This window comes from Poecilia reticulata, chromosome 3 (assembly GCF_904066995.2).
Source record: "Poecilia reticulata chromosome 3, P_reticulata-male-v2, whole genome shotgun sequence".
Classification (NCBI taxonomy): Eukaryota; Metazoa; Chordata; class Actinopteri; order Cyprinodontiformes; family Poeciliidae; genus Poecilia; species Poecilia reticulata.
Genome location: NC_088832.1, coordinates 33,057,706 through 33,083,233, shown reverse-complemented (window position 1 = coordinate 33,083,233; position 25,528 = coordinate 33,057,706). Strand labels below are relative to the sequence as shown.

The following is a 25,528-nucleotide window of genomic DNA, read 5'->3' as shown; positions in this document are numbered from 1 at the left end:
CTTTTAAGCAAAAAAAAAGCATTTAAAGTCAATGATTTCTTGATATTGATGAAAATGTGCTTGTTCCACTGGCAGATTTTCATTTTTATGTGAAAAATGTTTTGTTACAAGTGAAATAATCTGCCAGTGGATCTAGCATTTAAAATCAACATTAAGGAACTATTAGCCTAAAACAAGCCCATATGTCTTGAAGAAAAGTTACTTTTAAATTAGTTTTGCATTATTTAAAGTGTACTAAAATGTTTCCACTAGAAACTAGACCAAAGTACTTGGTAAGATTTTGTGTTTTTGCAGTGTACGAGTGAAAACCAGCAAACGGATCATAAATTAAATCGAAATGAATCAATATTATGCTCTAAAAAGAGCTGGAAAGTGTAAGTTTATGTTTTTGGCTAATAGCTCAGCCATATTTCATTAATGTATGTTGGTGAAATAAAATAATTCTGGATGTGAGAAGTTGTGGTTGTGAAAAAAGTCACAATATAAATATGTGTTTATTAAGATTTCACCAGCTCTTAAATATCATACAGACATTCACTCCAACACTTTAAATGTGTTTTGTATTTTGGTTTTTTTTTTGTCATAGCGTGACTAGTCAGATGTGCTAATGGTCCTCAGTTCTTATCAGCAGGAATCACGTGAAAAAAGTCGTCTCCAGGAATCCTGGATGCTTAAAACAGACAGCAGAATTCATTTTTTCAGCTAAAATGTGAAAAAACTCAAGGGAAAACTGTTTCATCCATAAGAAAATGCAGCTATTTCAGTGGCTTACTTCAGAAATCAGGAATAATTTAGAGTACTCCTCCTTAAAAATGGAGGCAATGTTTCAGTCCGTGCGGCAGGGGGCGCTGTTGGCTCCATCAGGATGAGATTGGCTCGTAGATGCTGCCGGGATCCGCAGGTGAAGAAGAGACGCCGGATCCGTCGTGAGGGGATTCGGCCCCCTGGGGGACCACGCTGTCTCCGGCGGGGGCCACGGCCCGGTCGGTGCTGATCCGCTCCACGATGCTGGACAGGCAGTCCAAGCTGGAAATGAGCGACGACTTGCTGCTGCTGCCGCAACCTTCACATGGGAAATTTTAAAAAGTCAGATAAGGTAACATTTATACAAAGGCATATTTATATATCAATATATCAGAGAAAGAGAAAAAAGTACATTTCAGCCAAAAAAAACAAAAAAACTCAGAAATGTTGAGATTTTAAGAGAATTTCTAGAAAAAAAACCAAGGAAATGTCGGAACTCCAAAGGTATAAAATTTGTAAGAAAAAAACTCAAAACATTTTGAGATTAATCAAATTTCCCAGAAAAAAAAGGAAATGTATGTGTTTCAAACTTGCTAGAAAAAAAGTAAGAAATTTTGAGATTAATCTCCGAAGTTTTCCGAGAAAAACATTTCTTAGCTTCGAAAAATAATTTGATTATTGAAAAAAAATCTCAGAAAGTTTTGAGAAAAGATTTAGAAGTTTCTGAACTACAAAAGTCGAAAATGTTTCACTTTTGAAAAATGTTCTTCCTGAACAGAAATGTCCTTGTTTTTTTTTTGTTTGTTTTCAGGCAAAATTTTAATATTCCAAACAACATACTTGAGATTAATCTCAAAATTTGAGCAAATTTTTGACTTTTCAAATTCAGAAATCTTTTTTCTAGAACATTTCAGATTTATCTCAAAATGTCTGAAGTTTTTTTTTTTTTTTTAAACCCAGAAAATTTGAAGTGTTTTTCTAGAAACTTTTTGAATTTCCAGCCTTAGAAATGTTGAAGTTTGTTGTAGGAAATTTATGACAGGATAAGAGTCCTGAGCATCTTATCCTAATTCTTCCTAATTTTTCTTTTAAAAAAAGCTGTTTTTATTAAATAATTACAACTTAAATTTTGAGTTACTTCAGATTCACTTTTTTAACTTTTCAGTTTTAATATAATTAATATAAATTATGCCAATAAACAAATGTCATCTCAAGGCTGCACAAGATCAAATATATAACCCCAGTGAATCCTGTTATCATACAATATAGTTAAGATCATAATGAAATTGGTCAAAGATTGTCTGTCTACAAAATGCCAGAAAATCACAGTAAACAGTGGGGAGGAATCATTCCTATAAGAATGAATTGGAAGCAATAATTAAGTGTTTTTTCACACCTGATAGTCCGGTAGACTGTTTGATTTGGGACCAAAATCACATTTGTTACATTTTCAGCTGGTGCAGTTCTCCGTCACTGCACTGCGTCTAACTAACCAAACTTCTGAGAAAACTGTTCCCCTCCTCGCCTGTGGGGGCGCTGCACCAAGAACCACTGAACGAAACGACATGAAAACCTCTGAACGTTTTCATGTCTATGCCTTTGAAAAAGACACTGAGCGCAACTTCCTTCTTCGCACAATTTAAATAAAAATGGAGCGGCGTCAGCTTTTAGCTGTTGTGGAATTTCTCTTTTGTCTTCGGCTAAAAACCACAAGTCATTTCTCCTGCTAGCTCTCGGCTAACGCGTTTGTTTTGGTTGTATTTTCCCATAATGCCCTGCTCTACAATCCGCTTCCTACTTCTTGCCCCAACAAGTCCACCTTTCTCCAGGAGACAACGTCCTTCTGTTTACCGGACCAGACACTCGTCCTGACCTCTACACGCTTAGCTTCAGGTCAAAGGTCATGATTTTAAAGCAACAACAAAACCGCATCACCTCCAAAAAGCAGCAAAATGAGACAGAAAGAAAATCCTCAGCACATCTTACTCCCACTGAACTTCAACAATGTGAGTCCTGTCCTTATTTGTTTAATGTTTTGTTTTAAAATTAAATGAACATACATTTTTTTCTGTAAATTTGGATTTTATTTGCTTTCTAAAACGTCTAAAATGACACTAAATTACTGAAATAACAGATTTATTAAGAAGAAATCTCAGAGGATTCGTTTGTTATGATTAAATTGAAGAAAAACCCCATCCAGAAATAACATGAATAAAAGAAGAAACTCATAAATTAAAAAAAACTTCTATATGGTAAAGGATTTAAAAAACCACAAGTACTCACCGTCTACTGTTTGTTTTCCACAGGAAGTGTTTCCGTTTTCACTGCTGGCCGAACACGGAGAGATGAAATCCATCTGGAGACATAAACATCAAATAAGGTATTTAAATTTTATTCACTGCCAAAATTACCACAAACTAAAACTTAAAAAAACAAAAATTAACCCAATTTTAATCTTTAAAAAGCTATTTTCTGACTTATATCACATTTGATTTTAGACACTTTTTAAAGTTTCCATTGATGAAAAAAATTCTCTCCAGTTCCTTCCTTCCATCCATCCATCCATCCATCCATCCATCCATCCATCCATTTTCTTGACACCCTTGTCCCTCAGTGGGGTCAGGAGGTGCTGGTGCCTCTCCAGCTAACGTTCTGGGCGAGAGGCGGGGTCACCTGGACAGGTAGCCAGACTGTCGCAGGGCAAATTCTCTCCAGTTATTTTAGCATTTAGCCGCAGAAGCGAATTCCAACAGACAAACATTTAATGTTTAGCCTGATTTACTGAGACAACGAAACGGTATGTGTTTTTATACCTTTTATGTAAATACATGATTTTTAATTAAAAAAGAAAACAGATATGCTTTGATAAAATAAAAACAATGTTTTAATCTTTAATTTGTAATTTTTAAAATCCATTTGCTGACTCACTTAACATTACCAACACCTGAAAAAGGTGAACTAGTTCCCTTCTAGACACTTTTTAAAATTTCCATAAAAAAAAAAAATATTTTTTTAAATGAAACCTTAAACTTTAGTTTTAAAAACAACAACAAATCTTAGCTAAACTGATGAACATGAGTTAGGAATTATATTTAAAACAACTTGGTGTAAAGAAACAGCCATTACACTGCAAAAACAAAATCTTACCAGGTATTTTTGTCTAGTTTCAAGTGTAAATATTTTAATGCACTTGAAATAAGACAAAAATAACTTTTTTCAGCAAGACTGACGCTTGTTGTAAGTCAATAATTCCTTAATATTGATGTGTTTTTTTTATAATTTGAGTTTTTCTTTTATAACTCAATATTTTGTGAAAAACATCTGCCAATGGAACTACAAATTTTTTCAATCACTATTAATTATTAACTGAAAACCAGCTTGTATTTCTTGCTAAAAAGTTACTTGTAAGTAAGTTTAGTCTTTTTTTAAGTGTATTATCACAGTGTGTTTCAAAGTGGCCCTGCAACAGACTGGCGACCTGTCCAGGGTGTACCCCGCCTCTTGCCCGAAACGTTGGCTGGAGATGAGCACCAGCACCCCTCCCGACCCCACTGAGGGAAAAAGGGTGCAAGAAAATGGATGGATGGATGGATGTTTCAAAGTGGAGACCGCTAGGGGGCGCTAGAGAGCTTCAAAAAAGTTGAAAGAGGAAGGAGGGGGAAAAAAGGAAAACTAAAAAATAAATTTTTAAATCATAAATGTACATTTCTTTACATAAATATGATCTGTTTTTCAGACATTACTATAAAACATAAGTTAAAATAACTAATTATTAGATAGAAATATCCTTTATTTCAGGAAAACTGTGCTGGCAGCAAATTTGATCGGTTGAAAGTCAAATTTATTTAGCTGCTTCGCTTCTTAACCCAGAAATGAAAACACTTCTGTCAAGAAAATGAGCAAAGGAAGCTCAGCTGTACTAACAAAACTAAAAACCAAGGAGACTAAACAAAATTTGAAGATATTAATATAAAAATCAGACTTTTTTTATCAAAAGAGGGACAGAGTTTATCTAGTACACTGCAAAAACACACAAAATCTTTTTTCTACTTTATAGTCCAAATATCTTATTACACTTGGAAGATAAAACTAACAAGTAACTTTTCAGGAAGATATAGGAGCTTGTTTTAACTAAATAATTCTTCAAATTGATGAAAAAGTACCAGTTCTTTTACCTTATTGTTTCACTTTTAAGATGGGAAAATGTCTTTTTATAAGTGAAATAATCTGATAGTTGAACTAGTGTTTTTTCATCAATATTAAGGAAATGTTTACTTAAAAAAAGCTTCCATATGTTGCTGAAAAGTTACTTGAAACAAGATAAAACTACCTTACAAGTGTACTAAGATATTTGCACTAGAAACTAGACCAGAAGTATATTACCATACATATATATATGTATACTTGTTTTTGCAGTGTAATATATTCAACATTATTGGCAACTAAAATCAGAAGGTATGAAGCAGCATTTACGCTAAATGAATGTAAATAAAAGTGAGGAAAAAATGTAAAACTCTGTTTCTATGCATATTTTGGAGCATTATCCAAAGGGTGTTACTGGTGGGGAAAGCGTTTGAATCCCTGGAAAATACTAGATCCCCTGGCCAGAGTATTTCACTTATAACACAGGAAAAATGTCCTGCTGTAAGTGAGATAATCAGCCAGTACTTTTTAATGAATATTGATAAATTATTCACGTAAAACAAGCTCCCTAATCTTGCTGAAAAGTTACTTGTAAGTTAGTTTTAAAATCAGAAGACATGAAGCAGCATTTATGCTAATGAATCTAAATAAAAGTGAGAAAATTTTTTTAAAAAATTCAATGTTTCTTTATATATAACATCTGCATTAGAAAGTGGACCCCATAAAAAAAATCGCTTTTGTGTTTTTGCAGTGCGTGTTGTTCCATTCTAAAGACACCATTCATCAAAACTAATCACAGGAGCCCAAAATAAATCTCCGGTTCCATTCCTCACATTTCATGAGGCAGCACATGGACCGTTCAGCTGTCGCGGCCTCACCGTGTTGTCGGAGCAGCTGGACTGGGGGCTGGAGGAGTCCGACTCGCCGCCGTAGCGCTCCAGCTGCGGGTAGAAGCCGCCGCCGTCGTTCTGGCCGGCCCGCAGCAGCGCCTGCAGGGACTCGATGTAGCTGATGGCGTTCCGCAGGATCTCCACCTTGGGCAGCCGCTGGTTGGGGTTGGAGGCCGTGCAGCGCTTCAGCGTCTCAAACGCGTCGTTCACCTTGCTGAGGCGCCGTCTCTCCCGCATCGTCGCCGCTTTCCTCCTGTCGGCGTGCGTCGTCTTCCTCTTGCAGGCCTTGCAGGCCCACAGCAGGCAGTGGCCCCCCTGGTGGAGGCCCCCGGGGGCCCGCACGTGCTGGTCCTCCTCCTCCGCTGTTGGCACGTGGTGATGGAGATGATCCTCCTCCGACTTCAGCAGGCCGCCGTGCGTCAGCCGTGCGTCCAGGTCATCGAAAAAGTTCAGGTCGCTGGTGTTGAAGCAGGGGTCATAGAGGTCATCAGCTGACGAGAGAGGGAAGGGAAAGTCTGACAAATCCATTGACAACCGCAGAACAAAACAAAAAAACACAAACTCTTCTGAGATCTTCCCAAAATCTCGAATATCGGACGCAGAGAGAAAATGTCAGCAATTAGTTGTATCTGAGCTGACAGGGAGTTTAAAGGGCCAGTCTGTGTAACTTCACTCCTTTGGTGTGGCCTGCCTTTATAAAGCAGACGGTGCGGAGGCGGACCAGCCACACCAGTGACCAATGGGTGTGTGTAGGTGTGTACTGCGTGGCTGTGTGTGATCAGTGCAGAGAAACAGGAAGCAGGGGAAGCGACAGTCAGGTTCAAATTCACAAATCACTGACAAAACGTTACGCTGACTGAAAAGACTCTGCAGCTCTGATGGGTTAAAACCAGCAGAACTTATTCCAACAGCTGTTTCTAACCAGCTGGTTGCAGAGAATTAAAGGTGAACCATTGTGCTTAACAGGTTAGGATGGATCTATGGGCGAAACAAAACATGTTCATTTTGAGTTTTTGCTCAAAATCTTCTCAGAATGTTTTAGAGCTTCTGTCACTTTAAATCTAAATAAACTGCTGCTGGCCACGCCCCCAAGCTCAATGTTTACACACATACATGAAAATGGCTGCAAACAGACGCACAATTACACAACCATATATCTTTGAAAAGCATTAGTAGAGCCTCCTGCACAACCAACAAGAATGCAGCAAATGGTTTCTGGATGGTGAGTCAAAAACATAGTTGGGTAGTAATTGGTTACATTTACTGGAGTAAAATGTACTTTTAGGAGTATTCTTACTACGCTGTACTTTTTACTTTTACTTGAGTAATTTTATTATAAAGTATTTCTACACTTACTTGAGTAAAATTTCGGAATTTTCAACCCACTGAATGAAAAACAAACATGTTTTAACCAAAAATCCACCAGACTCAGACACACACCTGCAACTTCTGTTAAAGTATCTAAAGTTTTATTTTGAAGGAAACTGATTTATAAAAAATTTTTGCCGTATTTTATCTTTTGTTACTTGTGTGAATTATTGACTTTTTTTGTCCTTAAAATACCTAAATTTTCACTTCACTTTATATTTTGGTCCATCTGATGACGTAATTTTTAAATATGAGATGATTTATAATTTGATCATTTACTCAGTACTTGAATAGAGTTTTTACCAAATACTTTTTCACTCTAAAGTAATTTCTTAGACGGCTTCTTTTTACCGTATTTTCCGCACTATAAGGCACCTAAAAACCTTCAATTTCCTCAAAAGCCGACAGTGCACCTTATATAATATATATGGACCAATATTGAGCCACAACAGGTCTAGCAACTACGGTAAGCAGCCGTCGACTTCATTTTCCCCGTAGAAGAAGAAGTGCGCGGTGCTTGCTGGGATAGTTGTCAGAACGCTTGTTTGTTAATAAAGTTTGATAATACATTTAAAGCCAGGAGGGGAGGGGTGGGGGAAGAGAGACAGAGACTGCGGCGGCAGCGTGTCGGTTGGTCTGTGTTACCCAGAATGCAGTTGGGCACAATATCGCAACACCAACACCGTGAGTGAAACGACGACTGGAGCAGCTACTATATAAAGCACTCTGGGACCATTTCTTTACAAATTTAGATGTGTAATAATAGAGTACAGAACAAATTGACAAGCCTCTATTCTATGCGCCTTATAATGCGGTGCACCTTATATATGACATTTTTTTTAAGTACCCCTTTCATTGAAGGTGCGCCTTATAATTTGGTGCGCCTTTATAGTGCGGAAAATACGGTACTCTTGAGTAAAAATAGGTTGAAGTAGTGATACTTTTATGTGAGTACAATTTTGGGGGTTATTTTACTCATCTGTGGTCAAAAATAAAATGTGGAGCTCAACTTGGGTTGCTAGGTAACAGGGCTGGGCTTCGCTGGGATTGCTAGGTAGCCGGGCTGGGCTTTGCTGGGGTTGCTAGGTAACTGGGCTGGGCTTCGCTGGAGTTGCTAGGTAACGGCGCAGTGCCTGTCGAGTGTAACTGAACAATCATAAGGTTTTTGAAACGGCTCATTTTGATGCTGTAAGTCATAAACAATCATAATCTAACTTCATGGTAGCGTTTGATTTCTTGATATAAATCAGAGAGGGAAATGTGCAGAGGCTTGTTTCGTCCAAAAAAACCCTAAAAAACAAGCAATGGGAGAAATTTAGCATTAAAATGTCAAATGTACATAAGATGTAATTATTTTTCCATTCAAATCGTTAAAACTGCCCCAGCATCTCTGAGTTTCTGCACATTGCTCCGTTTTCCTGTTTGCTGTCAGCAGCTCTAACTTTCCCCTGGAACGAGCCCAGTAACAGGATCCAGATCCTCCCATCATGAGTGGCTGAAATCAATCTGAAGGAGAATTTCTGGGAAGGTGTGAGGAACGTGCATGTGTTCTGCATCACAACTTCCCACTTTAACAACAATCCTTCATTCATTAAGAAAAACAAACAGCCGGTCAGAAACAAAATGAGAGGGAAACCGTGATAAACTGTTGATTTTTTTTACACCAACATTTAACATTTTGGCAACTTTCTGCCGCCAGTGGAAAAACTTTCTGCATTTTTAATTGATAGAATACATATTTTTTGTAATTTATACTGTTGTATCCTTCATGTTTTTTTCTGCAGGAAAAAAGTGTGCCCTTTTTAAAAAGCAGGGAGTGAATGCATCTCTCAAGTGTTAACAGAATACTGATGTCCTTAACTTAGATTACATTTTCTGCCCGAATGATTAAAATTTAAAGAAAATTAGTTATAAAGTGTCAATTAACCTAAAAGATATTTATTTTATAAACATTAAATGGTTGATAATTTGAAAAATTACTCAGTACTTGAGTAGACTTTTTACCAAATACCTTTTTACTTGAGCAATTTCTTGGACGGCTGCTTTTTAGTTTTACTTGAGTAAAAATATGTTGAAGTAGTTCCACTTTTACTTGAGTACAGTTTTTGGGAAACCACCTCTGTGAAGTTACAGAGCAGATTACTGTAGGATCTGACATCTCTCTACTCTTGTGATTCATAGCTTCAGGGGGTTTTTTTATCTGGAAGATGAAACCATGACAGATATCTCATAGTAATCAAAAAGCAGCAACTATAACCTGACTTCAGATCAGAGTGAGCATCATTTTCTTGCACTGCTTGCTTAATGCATCCTCTGCACTTGTATCAAGAATGTGAGTCATTCAGTTGCACAACATGCACAGCAGCTAGCAGGGTCAGGCCGTTAACAAGAAGGACCCACTTGAGCAACTCATGTATTTACGACTGACTGCATGCTTTCTTGCAACTGTAGCACAACATTACTCATAAAACGTCCTATGAAAAGTTTTCAAGGCATTCTTTCTTAGGCTGAAGGCAGCCTGAAGTGACACAAATTTGATTTGCTTTCTTTGCTTTAATGCGACCCACGTCACCTGGATAAACGATACGTAGCTGATGTTTTCAAATTAGACTGTGTCTGTACGGCCAGGTATTCGTCACGTCACCATTCTGCGTCCTGATAAGCGGGAATAAAAGCAACAATCGTAGCGCACTATATTGAAGATTAAGTCGTTAATGACTTAATCTTCATTAAGACTAAGTCTTAATGAAGATTAAGATTAAGAGATGGCTCCTGTCATTAGCATCCATGTTTACTTCCGCAAACACGGAGCGCTTCTTCTTCTTCTTCTTTTTTATGGCGGTTGCAAAACACCGCCATGCGCCATCTACTGCGCATGCGGGACAAATTCAGGTCATTCACAGGAGATCGTGAACGTTAGTTCACATTGGAAAATGTGAACTAACGTTCCCAAAAGAAAAAATATATATCTGATTTCACAAAAAATAAATCAGAATTAAGCTTTAAGGCCGGCAGTGTAAAAGTTGCTTTATTGAATTAAATGTAACCAATGACAGAGTTAGCTTACTGCGCTGCTGCTAATGCTAAATATGCTAGCAGGTTTAAGCTTATGGTGAAATAGGCAGCGTTGCTCTTTTATGAGGTTCAGTAAAAGTTGGTCACACATTTTTAGATGACAATGAGTGTAGCTACAACAGTAACAGGAAGCGTTATTTTTAGTTTAGCTCTGGGAAACAGTTATGTTAACCTATTAACCTCCTTCACTGGAAAAACAAAATGTTTGTCTAGTTTCTAGTGCAAATATCTTAATACACTTGCATTAATAAAAATAACCTACAAGTAACTTTTCAGCTACATACTGGAGCTTATTTTGAGTTATTTAATTCCTTAATATTGATTTTAAAGAAATGTATTAGTTCCGCTGGCATATTATTTCACTTATAAGTCGAACTTTTTCATCAATATTAAAGAATTATTCACTTAAAATAAGTTCTTGTGTTGTGCTGAAAAGTTACTTGTAAGTTAGTTTTGTCTTATTTCAAAGGTTCGAGATATTTGCACTGGACAGTAGACTAAAAATACTTATTTGCAGTGTTCCTTCATGTCAACAAAGCTAAAGCTGCAGCATTTTTTCTTATAAATTTTGTCCAATGATCACATCTGTTGTCAGCAGAATGAAGCAGACTCACCATCTGTGGGTTTCAGTTCTGCTGACACTATAGATATAAAAATATTTCAGATGTAAGGCATGTTTATCTGTACATCACATGATTAGAAGAAAAATAAAACAAACGAGCAACAACAACAAAAAACCATTACATTGCAGTGATAAACTAAGGGGAAACACCATAAACTGTAGTTTATGGTGTTATTTATTTTAGTTTATAGTTGTTTATTTTTTAGAGTTGATTTAAGGGAACTCAGTGTTTCAGCATCTTTGCAGTTTGCTAGAAGTTTGTTCCAGAATAGAGGAGCATAAAATCTGAACGCTGCTTCTCCGATTTAAATTAACTTTATTTCATGACACTGCAAAAACACAAAATATTACCAAGTATATTTGGCCTGTTTTGTAGTGCAAATACCTCAGTACACTTGAAATAAAACAAGTAATTTTTCAGCACGATAGAGCAGCTTGTTTTATGTCGATTATTCATTAATATTAATGAAAAAGGATGAGTTCCATTGGGAGATTATTTCACTCATAGTATGGGGAAAAACGTCTTGCTATAAGTGAATTATTACGCCAGTGGAACATTTTTAATTTAATAACAACAAATTGCTGACTTAAAACAAGCTCCTATGTCTTGCTAAAAAGTTACTTGTAAGTTATTTGCATATTATTTCAAGTGCACTACCAAGTTATTTGTTATTTGCACTACCAAAAACACTAATAAAAGTTAAGATTTTGTGTTTTTGCAGTGAATAATTTGCCTCCAATCAAAAGATAAAAATACTTATAGAAATGAAAATATTTTTTTCCCCACACAAAAACATTTTTATTAACTTCTGTTCATTTTAGTGGATGCGTTTACACCTAACCGTTACCAGTATATATCTAAACTTAGCCTGAACATAGTTTACAAGAAACGATATTCCTGCATCAGGAGGTGATTTTAATTTGCTCTAAATGAACTTGCGTACATAAAACCTGCAATCTGTGTGGGAGTGAATCTTCCCAGATGTCACACCCACATGTTTGGGTTTTGTAGAATTAGGGAGGAGTGAGACGATCAGTGACAGACACTAAAAAAAATTACACCAGGTTTGACTCACTGAAGTTTTTATAACCTAGAGATGAGATTTCAGGTTTTCTTCCAGAGTCTTGATTGGTTGTTCAAAGTAACAACAAATCTGGTGTTTCATTTAACTTAAAGGAACCACAAAAATTATCTAATCAAAATAAAAACATTAAGATAGAATTTAACTGTTACTTGTTTTTATTTTCTGCTTTTATTTGCTTTAAAACACTAATTTAGTAAATTAATTTCAAGGCTGACCTTCATCTTGAGCTTTAGAAACAAACTGAGATCCATCACTATGGCAACAGATCCATAATGTGAAAAGGACGAACCAAAGTTACATCTTGTTAACAAAAATGTGTTAACATTTTATATTAATCAAAATGGGGTTGCATAGAGTAACTATTAACAGTCAATATCCTACTGCAGGCCAGATGTTACATGATGGAAGAAGAAATATTACAGTATAGAGGTGTGCTGATCGATCGGTCACCGATCATAATCGGGCCGATTTTCGTGAAAAATGCATGATTGGTGATCGGCGATCATTGGCTCTTGTTGCCGATACCGATCACCTGCATCTCATTTCTCAGCCTGCCTGTGCAGCTGGTCTCCTCTTTCCTTCACACTGCGCAAACGCGCAGCAACAAAAAATAATAAAAAAATAAAAATAATAATTATGTGATCGGTATCGGTGATCAGTATCGGCAGAAAAAAACCTGATCGGCACAATTTAACTAACAGATTTTTATTTAAATTGCTGTGATCTTTGTTATTATTTTTATTATTGGCTACTAAAGAGTTGACTTGAAACTAATCAAAAATAAGTTTTTCTGATTAGTTAAGAGCAGCAGAATTATTGGAATTGATTCAAGTTTTGTTTAGCTTTTATTTTATTTAATTACTATCTAAAAAAATTAACTCGCCTTATCAGATCAGTTTTTATGCATCGTTAAGAAGTTACAATGATGTGCTGAGAAACACATCATTAGCTAATATAAGCAACCGGCTAACGCATTTTACACTGCAAAACCACAAAATCTTACCAAGTCTAGTTTCTAGTGCAAATATCTTATTACACTTTACATGAGACAAAACTAACTTACAAGTAATTTTAAGTCAATAATTACCTAATATTGATGAAAACATGATGGCAGATTATTTCACTTCCAACATATTTTCCCCATGTTATAAGTGCATTAAATATGATTGGGAGTTTTTATCATAACGATGTTAAAAACGTCAGCGTGTCAGGAGTATTTTCTTGCCCTGCATTCATGTTTGCAGTTGCAGCAAAGTTTGAGAGCTTTGCAGATCTGCTGAAATGATACCGCAGCTCGCCCTCTTCTAGAAGGGTCTTACATTTCATGAGCTGCTAAATTTAACAGAAAGCCTCCCCAGGAAGCTGCGGGACGTTTTGGGTGTGAGCTATTCTCCTCCATGCTGCAACTTTATCTGTCTGAAGCAATTTAAAGTGAAGAAAAAGCTCATCAGTACGAGACAACAAGAAACTCAAAAAATGTTTCAAAGTTGAATTTTCTCACGTTTTTCCAAATGTTTGAAGGAATTATCCAAGATTAAATTCAGAGTCTGAACCAAATTTCACAAAACGATAATGCAATGCCACCACTAATTATAAATATGCCTAAAAAAATCGAAATAATGTGTGTTTTGGTGGAGCACACTGCAAAAACACAAAGTCTTAACAAGTATTTTTGTTAGTTTCTAGTACAAATAGCTTAGAACACTTAATATAAAACTAACTTTTACGTAACTTTTCAGCAACACATAGGAGCTTCTTTTAAGTCAATAATTCCTTATTATTATTGATGGAAAAGTACCATTTCCTTTGACAGATTATTTCACTATAACAAGATGTTATAAATTAAATTATCTGCCAATAGAAATAATATTTTTCATCAAAATGGAGGAATTATTGACTTAAACAAGTTCCTATATTTTGCTGAAACGTTAGTTTTGTCTTATTTCAAGAGAACTAAGATATTATCACCAAAAACTAGACTAAAAATACTTGGTGAGATTTTCTGTTTTTGCAGTTTTTTTGTATTGTTTGTTTTTTTACCACCACACCAATATTTCAGATAATCAAATAAACTCAAAGATAAACTGTGAATTATTTTATTAACATAAACAAGCTGTCCAAACCAGAACGGTTTTATTAACTTAGTCACATTCAGACCTAAATACTGTTTCTTTAATCAAGAAATAGCAGAAGATGACTTCATCAATTGATGACCTCTGACCTCTATCTGGTATTCAGGTGCTGTTTTATAAGGTAGAAGGTAAAAGTAATCTAAAGGAACGAGCTGCGGTAAGTGAAACATACTAGAATCAAGAACACAAAACACAACCAAGATCAACCAATTATGTGATTTCAATGCACATAGTGCTATTTTATAGTCCAATCAAGAAACTTTAGTTATTATAAAATTATATATATATATATATATATATATATATATATATATATATTAAATATGACTTTAAAATGTTTTCCTTCCCAGTTTAACCCTTCGAAATTGAGTCTTTGTCCCTAAAAAGCTAAAGCTTTTTCTGAAACTCAGGAAGTCAAAACAACATGGCTTCTCTATTAACCCTTTAACGTTTTCACCAGCGTCTCAATGAGAAGTAGCTCAGACCTCAGCAGCTCCACCAGGTGTTTGCTAATTGCTGCAGGCTAGTCTGAAGGAGCTGAGTGGGGGCGGAGCAGCGTCTCAAAGGCGGAGCTAGGTCCACCCAGCCGTTTTGTACAGCTGAATGGTTGCCATGGAGATTAAAGGGTTTCTCAAACATAAATGAAAGAATCAAAGCAGGTTTTTGATGAGGGAAAAAACATTTTTAAAAAGTTAATTTTACATGATGCCGCCCCTTTAAACTTTATGGAAATGTTTGAGTAAAGTGCTAGTCTGAAAAAAAGTTTTTATAGTCCAGTATAGCTAAATCAGACCCACTCGCTCCCACCAGTCAAGTGTGTGTGTGTGTGTGTGTGTGTGTGTGTGTGTGTGTGCGCGTGTGTGTGTGTGTGTGTGTGTGTGTGTGTGTGTGTGTGTGTGTGTGTGTGTGTGTGTGTGTGTGTGTGTGTGTGTGTGTGTGTGTGTGTGTGTGTGTGTTCCTGCAGCTGCTCCAGGCTCATCAAACTGACAGCTGGTTTCCACTGAAGTCACTGAGAGCCTGAACCCACCGGGCATTTCTCACTGGCTCGGTTTACCGACAGTTTTCGGAATACGACCGGTATTAATGGAAATCTCTGTGCTGATGACACAAATCCCAAAATATTTACAGGATCTCAGTTTTCAGAATTATCCAAACAGAAACCAGTGTGAGGTTATTTTCTAAACATTTCTGTTTTTCCTTCACTCATTTAAACATAATGACTTTCTAAACCGTCTCATGTTGGTTGGATCTGAAACTAGAATATATTTTAAACAGTAGTGTCAGGCTTCTGAAATGCTTATTTTAATGCACTCAGTAATTGGTTGGGGCTCCTTTAGCAAGATTCCACACTTGTTCCATCCATTAAATTGTCAGTTCTCATTAGATAATCAGCATTACAAGCAATAAAACCATGAAATATTTTACTATATTTTAATCTGTGTATGAGTTTCACTTTCTGAAATAAGTGACAAAGGATATTGAAACTTTTCAAGATGTAAAATTTTTGTAGTTGTACCTGCATTTTCTACTTTTCTTGATTTCCATTGTGGTTTTGAGAAATAAACCAATTTTGATACGGCCGGGAAAAAAAACTATTTTTCTTTTTTTTAAGTTGTCGTGTTTCTATTGAGTGATTTTATTTTCTGAATGTCAAATTGTGCAAATAAATGCATCAAAAGTGTTTCCATACTTTATTACTTTATTTCGCAAAACTGAAACCCTTTTTTGTATCACTGCAGTCACATGATCAACCGGATGTTGCCACTGGAACAAACCACAAAGAAGAAGATGACAACAGGAAGTAATTTGAGGACTTCCATATGTTTTTAATGATTTATCACATGAACAAACTTATTTCACGTCTGATTTAAATTGTGTTTCTTATTTAACAAAACCACCACAATTGAGAAATTGTGTTTTTATTTTGGTAACATTAGTGGAAAATTAAAGTTTTGCGCACATTCGTAATGGAAGCGCAGCTATTGGAAAACTACAAATCCTCTCAAAATCATTGGAATCAAGGTAGAGTGGTCCAGTCAAAGTCCAGATGCTCCAAAATTCCTCCACAATGATTTGAGCGACTGATCAGTTCAGTAATCATGCAGAAACAATCTATGTAATGACCTAGTGGGGCTGATGCAGAGAGACTAAAACGGATTCATGCCCGCGGCCGAATCGCTGGTTTGTTGCTAAGCATTAAAAAGGGAGCATGACTTCATCCAGAAATCCCAGCAGCACCAGTATGAAGGGGCGACCCAGTCGTAATGGAACCAGTCTGATTCTGATCTTAATGCCTGTAAGTGCCCCCTCGGGCTTCACATTTGTTTTGTTGCTGCAGATGTTGCCGTGGCGTCACTCAGCATGGAGCTACATGGCTGCTGACGTCAGAGTGCGTGGTTCGGGCCGCGGTCCAAACGGCTCGGTTATCAGCCGTTAAAGCGGCAGCTGTGTCACTGTGAACTTCATGACATCCATCCTGATCAGATGATCACTGTGTGTGCACTTCTCCGGGCCTGGTCGGTTCGGGCTAGCGGCAGCGAGTCGGTCTGAGATCAGGACGGCAGCAGCGCCATTTTGAAACTGCTGCTGTATGGCAGGCCGTTTTAAAATAAAATGGGTTTCACCAAACTTAACTTTCAAGATTATCTGAAATTTATGATGGAATTTTAGGGTCACGCTAAGAAAGAATATATATATATATATATATATATATATATATATACCTACCAATAAATAAAACCTACCAATGGCTGGAGAAAGCTGGACTCAAGGACAGCACAGAGGCTCTCATCCTGGCCGCCCAGGAACAGGCCCTAAACACCAGAGCAATAGAGGCTCAGATCTACCACACCAGAGAAGACCCAAGGTGTAGGTTGTGCAAGGAGGCCCCTGAGACAGTCCAGCACATAATAGCAGGGTGCAAGATGCTGGCAGGGAAATCGTACATGGAACGACATAACCAAGTGGCGGGCATAGTGTACAGGAACATCTGTGCAGAATATGGACTGGAGGCCCCGAGATCAAAGTGGGGAACACCCCCAAAGGTGGTGGAGAATGACCGAGCTAAGATCCTGTGGGACTTCCAGATCCAGACAGACAGGATGGTAATGGCGAACCAACCGGACATTGTGGTGGTGGATAAAGAACAGAGGAAAGCCGTTGTGGTGGATGTAGCAATACCAAGTAATTACAACATCAGGAAAAAGGAGCATGAGAAATTGGAGAAGTACCAGGGCCTCAGAGAGGAACTGGAAAAGACCTGGAAGGTGAAGACCACAGTGGTGCCTGTGGTCATCGGGGCCCTCGGGGCAGACAGTCACCCCCAAACTGGAGCAGTGGCTACAACAGATCCCAGGAACAACATCAGACATCTCAGTCCAGAAATGTGCAGTTCTAGGCACAGCCAAGATACTGCACAGAACCCTCAAGCTCCCAGGCCTCTGGTAGAGGACCCGAGCTCAGAGGATGAAACAGACCACCCACGGAGGGTGAGAAGGGAATTTTTTTTATTTTTTATATATAAAATAATAAAGTAATATTACAGGGATAGTCACAAGATTACTGGGATAAAGTCATATTACAAGAATACAGTCATAAAATTAAGATTAGAGTTGAAATAATATGAGAATAAAGTAATACAATTTGAAATAAAAGGATATTACAAGAATACAGTCATAAAATTAGGGAATAAAGTCATAAAATTGCAAGAATAAAGGAATATTACAACTATTACAACTTTATTCTTGTACAACAGCCTTTATTTTCAAAATATGACTATTCTGACATGACTTTCTTGTACAAATTATTCTCGTTATTTTATCTAGTTTCTTAGCGTGGCTATAATACTCCATCATAGTTTATAACTAGACATATTAGGAAATGATATCTGTAATTACATTCTGACTGATATTAATGACGTCAGATCTACCATTGAGTTGCATGTAAGCTTTAATTCAAGATATCTGTAATTAATACTGACTATCTGAAACATATTTCAGATTTAAACAATTAAATTCTGATTAGTCATGAAGCCCATTTAAGATATTTCATATTTTGTTCCGACTGGAATCCGTTCTCTATCAATACTGCTGAATAATCACAACACAACTGTTGAGTGTCCAAAAGATTTATTGAAAAGTCAAATGTACATCTGTATGATACAAATCCTCTTTAACTTAAACTGTCCAGGAGTCTGTTGGTCACAAACATTTTTAAAAAAAACATCTTGCTGTTTCTTCTCCTTTTGGGTCGAATGCGTCTTACAGAGCAGAACTTCTGCGTTGTAGCAAACTCCAATAAATAAATAAAGTGCTCCACAAACAGCTGGATTTCAGTCAGTTAATGATGATTACAGAAAATAAAATCCACATCGCAGAATATACATTTTATGCCAGCCTTTCTAAAAGAGACAGAGAGAGAAATCTAATTTATGCACTGCAAAGAATTTCAAGAGCACTTGAATTTAGTTATTTACAAAAGACAACACGCAACGTTTTAGGTCAAATTTAAAAATGAAAACTGAGCTGGGAGGAGTTTTCTGAATTAAAAACGCTTTTTTCCTGATAGTTCTTATGAAATTATAAGTGAGGCAGAGATGGCAGGGTGCTCTTTAAAAGTATTTTTCTAATTGGCACGTCCCTGTGAGGGCAGGGAGGTGGGAACGGAGCAAAGCAGCAGGAACCAGCAAGATATTAATCAGATAATTAAATATCAGTGTGTTCTAGTTCCACCAGTAAAATTTGAAAGCCTACAGAAAGTGTTGCTTTATTAAGTTTTGACTGTAGTCACAAATTAACTGAGAATATCAGTGCTATTGTAGAGCGGGTCCTGGTTGCATCTGCTTCTGTGCTCCACAGCTCCACCTCCCTGCCAGCAGAGGTACTACACATACTGACTGAGATCAGCACAGAGAAGCCGCCGTTCGCATCCTCCCAGCACCTTGCAGTGGTGTTATTCACAGTCCCACCGCCAAGTTGTCCTCTCCGTGAGCACCTTTAGGCCTCACGCACCTGGTGCAGGTGAGGCCTGGGCTGCTGAAGGTGAGTGTTTGAGCCTAGGACCACTGGCAGGAGCAGTCGGTGGGCTCCTGGATGCTGTAGCTGACCCAGGTCGCGTTGCTGCTGCAGTAGAGCTGCACGGAGCGCCGCTGCAGCCCCGTCTCCCTGCAGCACTTACAGAAGCGAGCGTAGGTGTTGATGTTGTAGTTGTAGATGCTGGCGGAGGGACACTTCCCGTCGCAGGACACGATGTTCACCTGCAAGAAGCAGGCGGAGACGTCGCCATGGATACAGAAAATTACGTTATCAAATTTTATTTGTATAGCACATTTCAGCAGCAAGGCATTTCAAAGTGCTTTACATAATTAAAATAAAAACAGCGTTTGACAGTGAATAAACAGAAAGACAGAATTTTTATTTTTTAAAAGAAAAAGTTAAAAAAGATAAAAACATTAAAACCCGCACCCCTTGTAGGACTTCAGTTAAACGTCTCACACCTCAGAGTTTTAGTTAAAACGCCATTAATCAAGGATTATCACACCTCAGAGTTTTAGTTAAAACGCCATTTAACAAAGATTCTCACACCTCAGAGTTTTAGTTAAACGCCATTTAACAAGGATTCTCACACCACCCCCAGATATAGATTAGTTTTCCGGGCGTAGGGGGGGGCTTTACATAGACAGTGTGAAAGAGAAATAAAAAGAAGTTAATAACTAGATGAAAAGTAAAGATAGTGGATTGGATATTTACAGTTAACTAAAACAAACAAAATAAAAACCGAAAACATTTTTGTTAATTGGAATAAATGAAAACTTTAATTAACAGATGGATGGACGGATTGATTGATTTTCCTGAGGGAAAACTGAAGGATCCACATATTGAAGTGGCATGAGTCATATTTTTTGGGGTCAAAAGGTCGGAGTTCAGACTGCGATTAAAAGTTATTTTTGGTTGTATTTCCTGTGTGAACGTAGCGTTAGCCGCTTAGCCTGTTAGCCACTTTGCCTGTTAGCCTGCTAGCCTGTGGGACTAAAGCAGCAGATCCTCACCGGTCGGTTACTGCGGCAGTCGTTCTTCCTGATTGTCATCCTCACCGTCACTTTCTGACACGACTTCCCGTCTTCTTTACCTGTTCAAAGTCAAACCGAACAGAAATCTGTTGCAATAAAGATTAAAAGAAAATCAGAAGTTAAATCCTCACATTAAATAACACAGGAGAGGAGGATTATGGGTAAGAAAAGGGGAAATGGAAAGCCTGATAACATTGGTTTTATAGTCAGATTGAAGGGAAAAAGAAGAACAATTTTCAGAAGTAGAATTGATCCGTCATGCAGATATACCACAAAAAAGATTTAAATGATTTGTATACAATATAATCATATTTGACAATAATTAAGTACATATTTAAATAAATAAAATAAAAAAACACCAACACACATGATGTGCAACTAGAGATGCTTTGTGTGGCATTTTAGCTTGAAGGGATTTCAGTGACTTTTTCCTTCCAGACAATTTTCCATTGTTTTAAATGTTTTTTATTTCCGTTTGACATAAATTAAACTTTACTAAACCTTCAATTACCTCGATTCATGTAAAGTTCCGCCCAGAATGATTAACTTTGATCCAAATAATTTGGGAACATTTATTAACATGCAGGAAGTAGGGTAGTTTTTCAAAATAAAATGCCACACAGCAGCTTTAGTTTTTCACAAAGGTTTTTTTTTTCTTCCTTTAATCTTTACCTTGATGATCTGAAACAAAAAAAATAAAAAATACAGAAGAAATTTCCCACCTTCATTCCCAAATCGTCACATACTTACTCGTCTTTTTCTTTTTCTCTCAATGTTTTTCAATAAATCAGTTAAAACTCCAGATCATACAGATATTTCAAGACATTGAATAAAAAGACAAACTTTGTTTTCTCCCACTGCCTGAAGTTCAATCAGAATAAACATTTTTTATTTTTGCTTAGTTGAAATTAACAAAATTATTTCTATTTGCTAAAAGCCAGAAAACATTTTCAAATTGTCCATTTAAGAGACAGTTTTTCCTGATACTCACCAAATATATGGAAACTTTTACAAACAAAATTTCTAAAAAAAAAAAAAAAAATGTTCTCGCAAATAAAAATAATTTTAGTGATTCTGACAGACATAAAAGAAGAAAATGTTCTGATTTGAGTTCAGTCAGTGAGATAAATGTTTTTATTCAGCGTCAAATGTAAATGTTTACAAATGAATTGCACACTTTTCAGATGTTTATATGCTGAACCAACCTGAAGTGGTGAAAACATGATGCAAAGAGAGTCGATGGATGTTAAATTTGTTTTTTAAAGGGGAATTGTGACATAAAATCAACTTTGTTTATCTTTACATCTTCTTATAATAATATTCCCTCACAAAAACATACCTGGAGTGTTGATTTGATTCTTTCATGCATGTTTGAGAAACACTTTAATCTCTATGGCAACCATTCTGTTAGCCCCGCCTTCAGGGACAAAACTCCTCCCCCTCTCAGCTCCTTCAGACTAGCCAGCAGCAATTAGCAAACACCTGGTGGAACAGCTGAGCTCATGAGAGGAGCTGCTGCTCAGTGAAACGCTGGTAAAAACCTTAAAGGGTTAACAGAGGAGCCATGTTGGGATGACGGCGCTTCAGAAAGAGCAGGAGCTTCTTAAAGAGACAGAGGCCCAAGTTCTACACTTTAAATTAGAAAGTTAAAACTCTTTAAAGTCATAATGTATATATGATAGTGGTACAAAATGGCACTATATGTGTCATTTTGAATTTAAGCCATAAATTGAAACCTTGTTGCTTTGTGAAGCAGCAAATCACAAAAAAATTATATTAAACTAAACCAAGTTTAATAGAAAACAAAACAAACAGATAAAAAAATAGTGACAAAAAGAGGAGAAAACTTATTTATATTACTGTTATTGTAATTGTAATGAGGATCTACATGTTCGTTGACATAGTTACTATTAGTTAATGTTTATCTGAGGGATCAACATGTTTTTTTCCTTTAGGTCAGCAGCCTAAGACGACTTGTCCCACAGTTGGAACTAAACATGTTTAAAATGAAGGATGCACAAATAAGATGTTAGTAAGATGTAAACTGGGACAGGAATGGATCCGTTAATGTTTGTATAAAAGTTACTGGAAAATAAGAGGCGATAAAATACCAACATTAGTTACTAATTAAATAGTCTGTAAGACGCAGAGCTGCATCTGCTGCCTTGAAAGGAACCGATTAAAAAACTTGTATGTGACAAGTTGGGTATGAAAACTGTTTGCCAGAAAAGAACCCAAACACCGAAACTCTGACTCTACGGAAACATGCAGGCGTCTACAGGCCACTACCAACAGTACATTGTTGGCAATCAACAATGCACTGCCCAGACAGTGCTAATGGGGAGGGAGCTCATCTTTTAGGAGCTTGATGCTACATGTTTGTGTCCTCTCAAGTGTGAGTTCATTTTTTGTTGCCTACTCCTTTAATTTCAAGTAAACCACCATTTTAAGAAATTAAATCCACAGTTGATTGGTTTTCTGAAGAGTAAATGTTGGATAAATTAGCCTAATGAAATGAAGTGACAGATGAGAGGACGGTTCTGTAGGTTGCAGTTGCACTTTTTGGGCTCTCTTGTATCTTTTCTCATCTTTTTTTTCTTTTAAAGGGAGTACATTGTTGAATATCAACAATGGCACTAAGAAGCCTTGTTGTTGTGGTACCTTGTTCACAGTTTGTGTTAGCTGTGGGAGTCATTTGGCTAACTGGGAAGGGGAACAGATGAAATCCAGTACCTGGTGGGATCGGTACATGATGGTAAGGTGAAGCACACAAACCCACTTCAACGTCATCAGACGCTTCTCAGTGTCGAGTTTCAGAGAAGCTCACTGAGAAGCGTGGAAATCTGAACTAGCAGCAGACAGACGTATCTGAAAACAGCAGCTGGGATCCAGATGTGAGCCAATCCAGGTGAGTCTTTTGGGTTTAACTGAAGTGCAAACGTGTCGTAGACTAGCTGAACGGCAGGTTCAGTGTCAGCTGCAGCCTACAGCGCTACGCTAACTACAAACTGCTGCTACGCTCAGATCAGATACTCACACGTCTTGCAGCATCCGTCCATGTAGCTAACGACGGTTCCTCCGATCTGAGAGGAGACGAGAGTCAGCGAACGCATTACCATCATTTACCACAGGGAAGCTTTTCTGCAGCAGAGGCTCTAAAGCAGAGGTTCTTAACCTTTTTTGAGGTACCGAACCCCCCAGTTTCATAAGCGCATTCACCGAACCCTTCTTATTCCTCCTCCTCCGGTTCTCATCCTGACACACAACATACTTTGCGATATTCTGATTTAGTAATGTAAATATATTAGCTGTGCTACCACCCCCACGCCACTAGAGGCAGTAGCAACCCTGAAAAGATGCGACTAAGGAGCAGATTTAGACTATAGATTTTGGTAAAAAGAGTGGAGCTCCTTCATCAGTGCTCCTCCGCAGCTCTGATTGGCTAAGCAATGTAACGTGATCCTCTGATTGGCTAAGCAATGTAACATGATCCTCTGATTGGCTAAGCAATGTAACATGATCCTCTGATTGGCTAAGCAATGTAACGTGATCCTCTGATTGGCTAAGCAATGTAACGTGATCCTCTGATTGGCTAAGCAATGTAACGTGATCCTCTGATTGGCTAAGCAATGTAACGTGATCCTCTGATTGGCTAAGCAATGTAACGTGATCCTCTGATTGGCTAAGCAATGTAACGTGATCCTCTGCATTAAGTGATGGCAAAGCAGGGTGTCATCACGACTTTACACAAGTGTGTCTTTACCTCCGCGGTCGGCAGAGGCTCCGCCGAACCCCTGAGACCGACTCACCGAACCCCTGGGGTTCGATCGATCCCAGGTTAAGAACCACTGATCTAAAGTCATCTGACCTCTGCAGGTCAAGAGTTTTAACATCTTTAAAGCTTCCGGATTAAAACGGTTCCTGTTATTTTGAAAAGACTGAAACGATTTTCTGTCGGGCCTCATGTTCGTCCCACGTTCGGAAAACTGAACAACACGAATGATTTTGAATGTTTAACGTTAAAACAAAAAAAAAAAAAACACGGTTCCCGAGTTTTCACGAGTTACATGTTTACACATTTATTTTATAATGTCATATATTTTCAACTATTTCACATATATCACATGTGATGCATGTGTTTCACATGTGTATCATATTTTGTGTCACATGTAAGACATTAAATATGTGAAACACGTTTTATTTGTCTGATTTCACATGTGCATCATAAACCGTATCACATATAAATGACATGTTGCACATGTTTTTTCCACATGTAGCATTTAGTTATTTGCTTATATATTTACTAACTTAGTTATTTACTTGGTTAACGTTATCACTTGTTTCTTAGTTTATTATTTACTGATTTACTTAGTTAGTTACTTCTTAGTTTTATTGTTTGTTACTTGTTAGTCATTAACTTACCTTGTTAGTTGCTGCTGAGTTAGCTGCTTAGCTATTAGCTTAGTTATTCACTTACCTATTTACTTAGTTACTCTACTGTGTTTCTATTTAGGTACATATGTTCTTATCCATTTAGTTAAATACTTACATAATGAGCTGCTTCTGTAAGCTGCTGCTCATACAGATATTTACTTTTAGTTATTTTCTTACCTCATCAATGATTTATCTAGTTCAGCTAATAAAGCTGGAGCTAGCAGCTAGTAACTGTTAAAGCTGGACCTGCTAGCTGCCAGCCAGCAGGTCCAGCTTTATCAGCTGTGTGTTTCTGCTTCCTGCTGACCTTCATGCACTCCGTCTCATTGAAGGGGGGGCAGCTGTAAGAGTAGGAGATGAGGGTCGGTCCGAATGACGTGTCGGAGCAGTCGAACTTCTTGCAGTTTGACACCCAGGACCTTCCAGGCTGAAAACATCATCATCATCATCAGGTTACCTCAAACGTTTAACAACTTTACACAATTTGTTTTTATTTACAGGAATCGAACTTCAGCAAACGCTGGATGCATAGCAAACTGCTGACTAACATAAAAAACCAAATAATCTCTAAAATTATTATTGATAATTGCAGAGGTGGGTAGTAACTAGTTACATTTACTCACATTTACTTGAGTTACTTTTTTTCTAATTACTTTTAGGAGTATTTTTACTACGCTGAACAATTTCTGGGTACTCTGACCACCTTACACATCTAACACTGATGCAAAACTGCTTTTCCAGTTTCCCTTTTTTTTTAAAAAGAAGTTAAAACATCTTAAAAATAGATTATTGTTAAAAAGTTTAAACAAAGTTACAGTAAATATAGGAATATTGTAATATTTCACTCCATGTGTAATTTATGAGTTTCTGTGCAAAATGAGGTAGGAAAAACTTTAAACTTTCACAATATTCTAATTCTGTACCGACACACACAATAAAAACGATTCAGAAACTTATACAATCAACGT

At 37.2% G+C, this 25,528-nt stretch overlaps 2 protein-coding genes and 1 long non-coding RNA gene across 8 annotated transcripts in view; 1 reads left to right on the top strand and 2 right to left on the bottom strand.

Moving 5' to 3' along the window:
* Window positions 1–475: 475 nt before the first annotated feature.
* LOC103462938 (myoblast determination protein 1 homolog) lies at window positions 476–6,305 on the bottom strand. Of its 2 annotated transcripts, XR_533423.3 has the most exons (4): window positions 5,766–6,305; window positions 3,028–3,100; window positions 773–1,063; window positions 476–670 (listed from the first exon to the last, which is right to left on the bottom strand). XR_533423.3 is itself a non-coding variant. In XM_008406010.3 (3 exons), exons 1-3 carry the CDS (start codon window positions 6,303–6,305, stop codon window positions 861–863), a joined length of 816 nt encoding a protein of 271 aa, XP_008404232.1. In that variant the 3' UTR covers window positions 476–860. The 2 variants fall into 2 exon arrangements, 1 of the variants encoding a protein (XP_008404232.1); XM_008406010.3 differs by having other exon boundaries at window positions 476–1,063.
* LOC103462937 (uncharacterized) lies at window positions 962–16,215 on the top strand. 3 transcript variants are annotated; one of them, XR_533422.2, is made up of 4 exons: window positions 962–1,096; window positions 2,574–2,750; window positions 3,051–3,124; window positions 15,799–16,215. It is a non-coding gene; the product is annotated as an uncharacterized LOC103462937 (long non-coding RNA). The 3 variants fall into 3 exon arrangements; XR_533421.3 differs by lacking the exon at window positions 15,799–16,215 and adding an exon at window positions 5,639–7,287 and having other exon boundaries at window positions 988–1,096; window positions 2,559–2,750; XR_533420.3 differs by having other exon boundaries at window positions 990–1,096; window positions 2,559–2,750.
* Window positions 16,216–18,169: 1,954 nt separating this feature from the next.
* otog (otogelin) overlaps window positions 18,170–25,528 on the bottom strand; it is a 72,017-nt gene continuing 64,658 nt past the window's right edge. The window contains exons 53-57 of one of the 3 annotated variants that reach the window (XM_081605501.1): window positions 24,868–24,987; window positions 23,164–23,209; window positions 22,788–22,859; window positions 20,106–20,185; window positions 18,170–19,313 (exon numbers count right to left, since the gene is read on the bottom strand). In XM_081605501.1, the coding sequence (XP_081461627.1) occupies window positions 19,113–19,313; window positions 20,106–20,185; window positions 22,788–22,859; window positions 23,164–23,209; window positions 24,868–24,987 (519 nt within the window). In that variant the 3' untranslated portion in view covers window positions 18,170–19,112. The remainder of the gene's footprint in view (window positions 19,314–20,105; window positions 20,186–22,787; window positions 22,860–23,163; window positions 23,210–24,867; window positions 24,988–25,528) is intronic. The other 2 variants (XM_081605502.1, XM_081605503.1) reach the window with 2 other exon arrangements.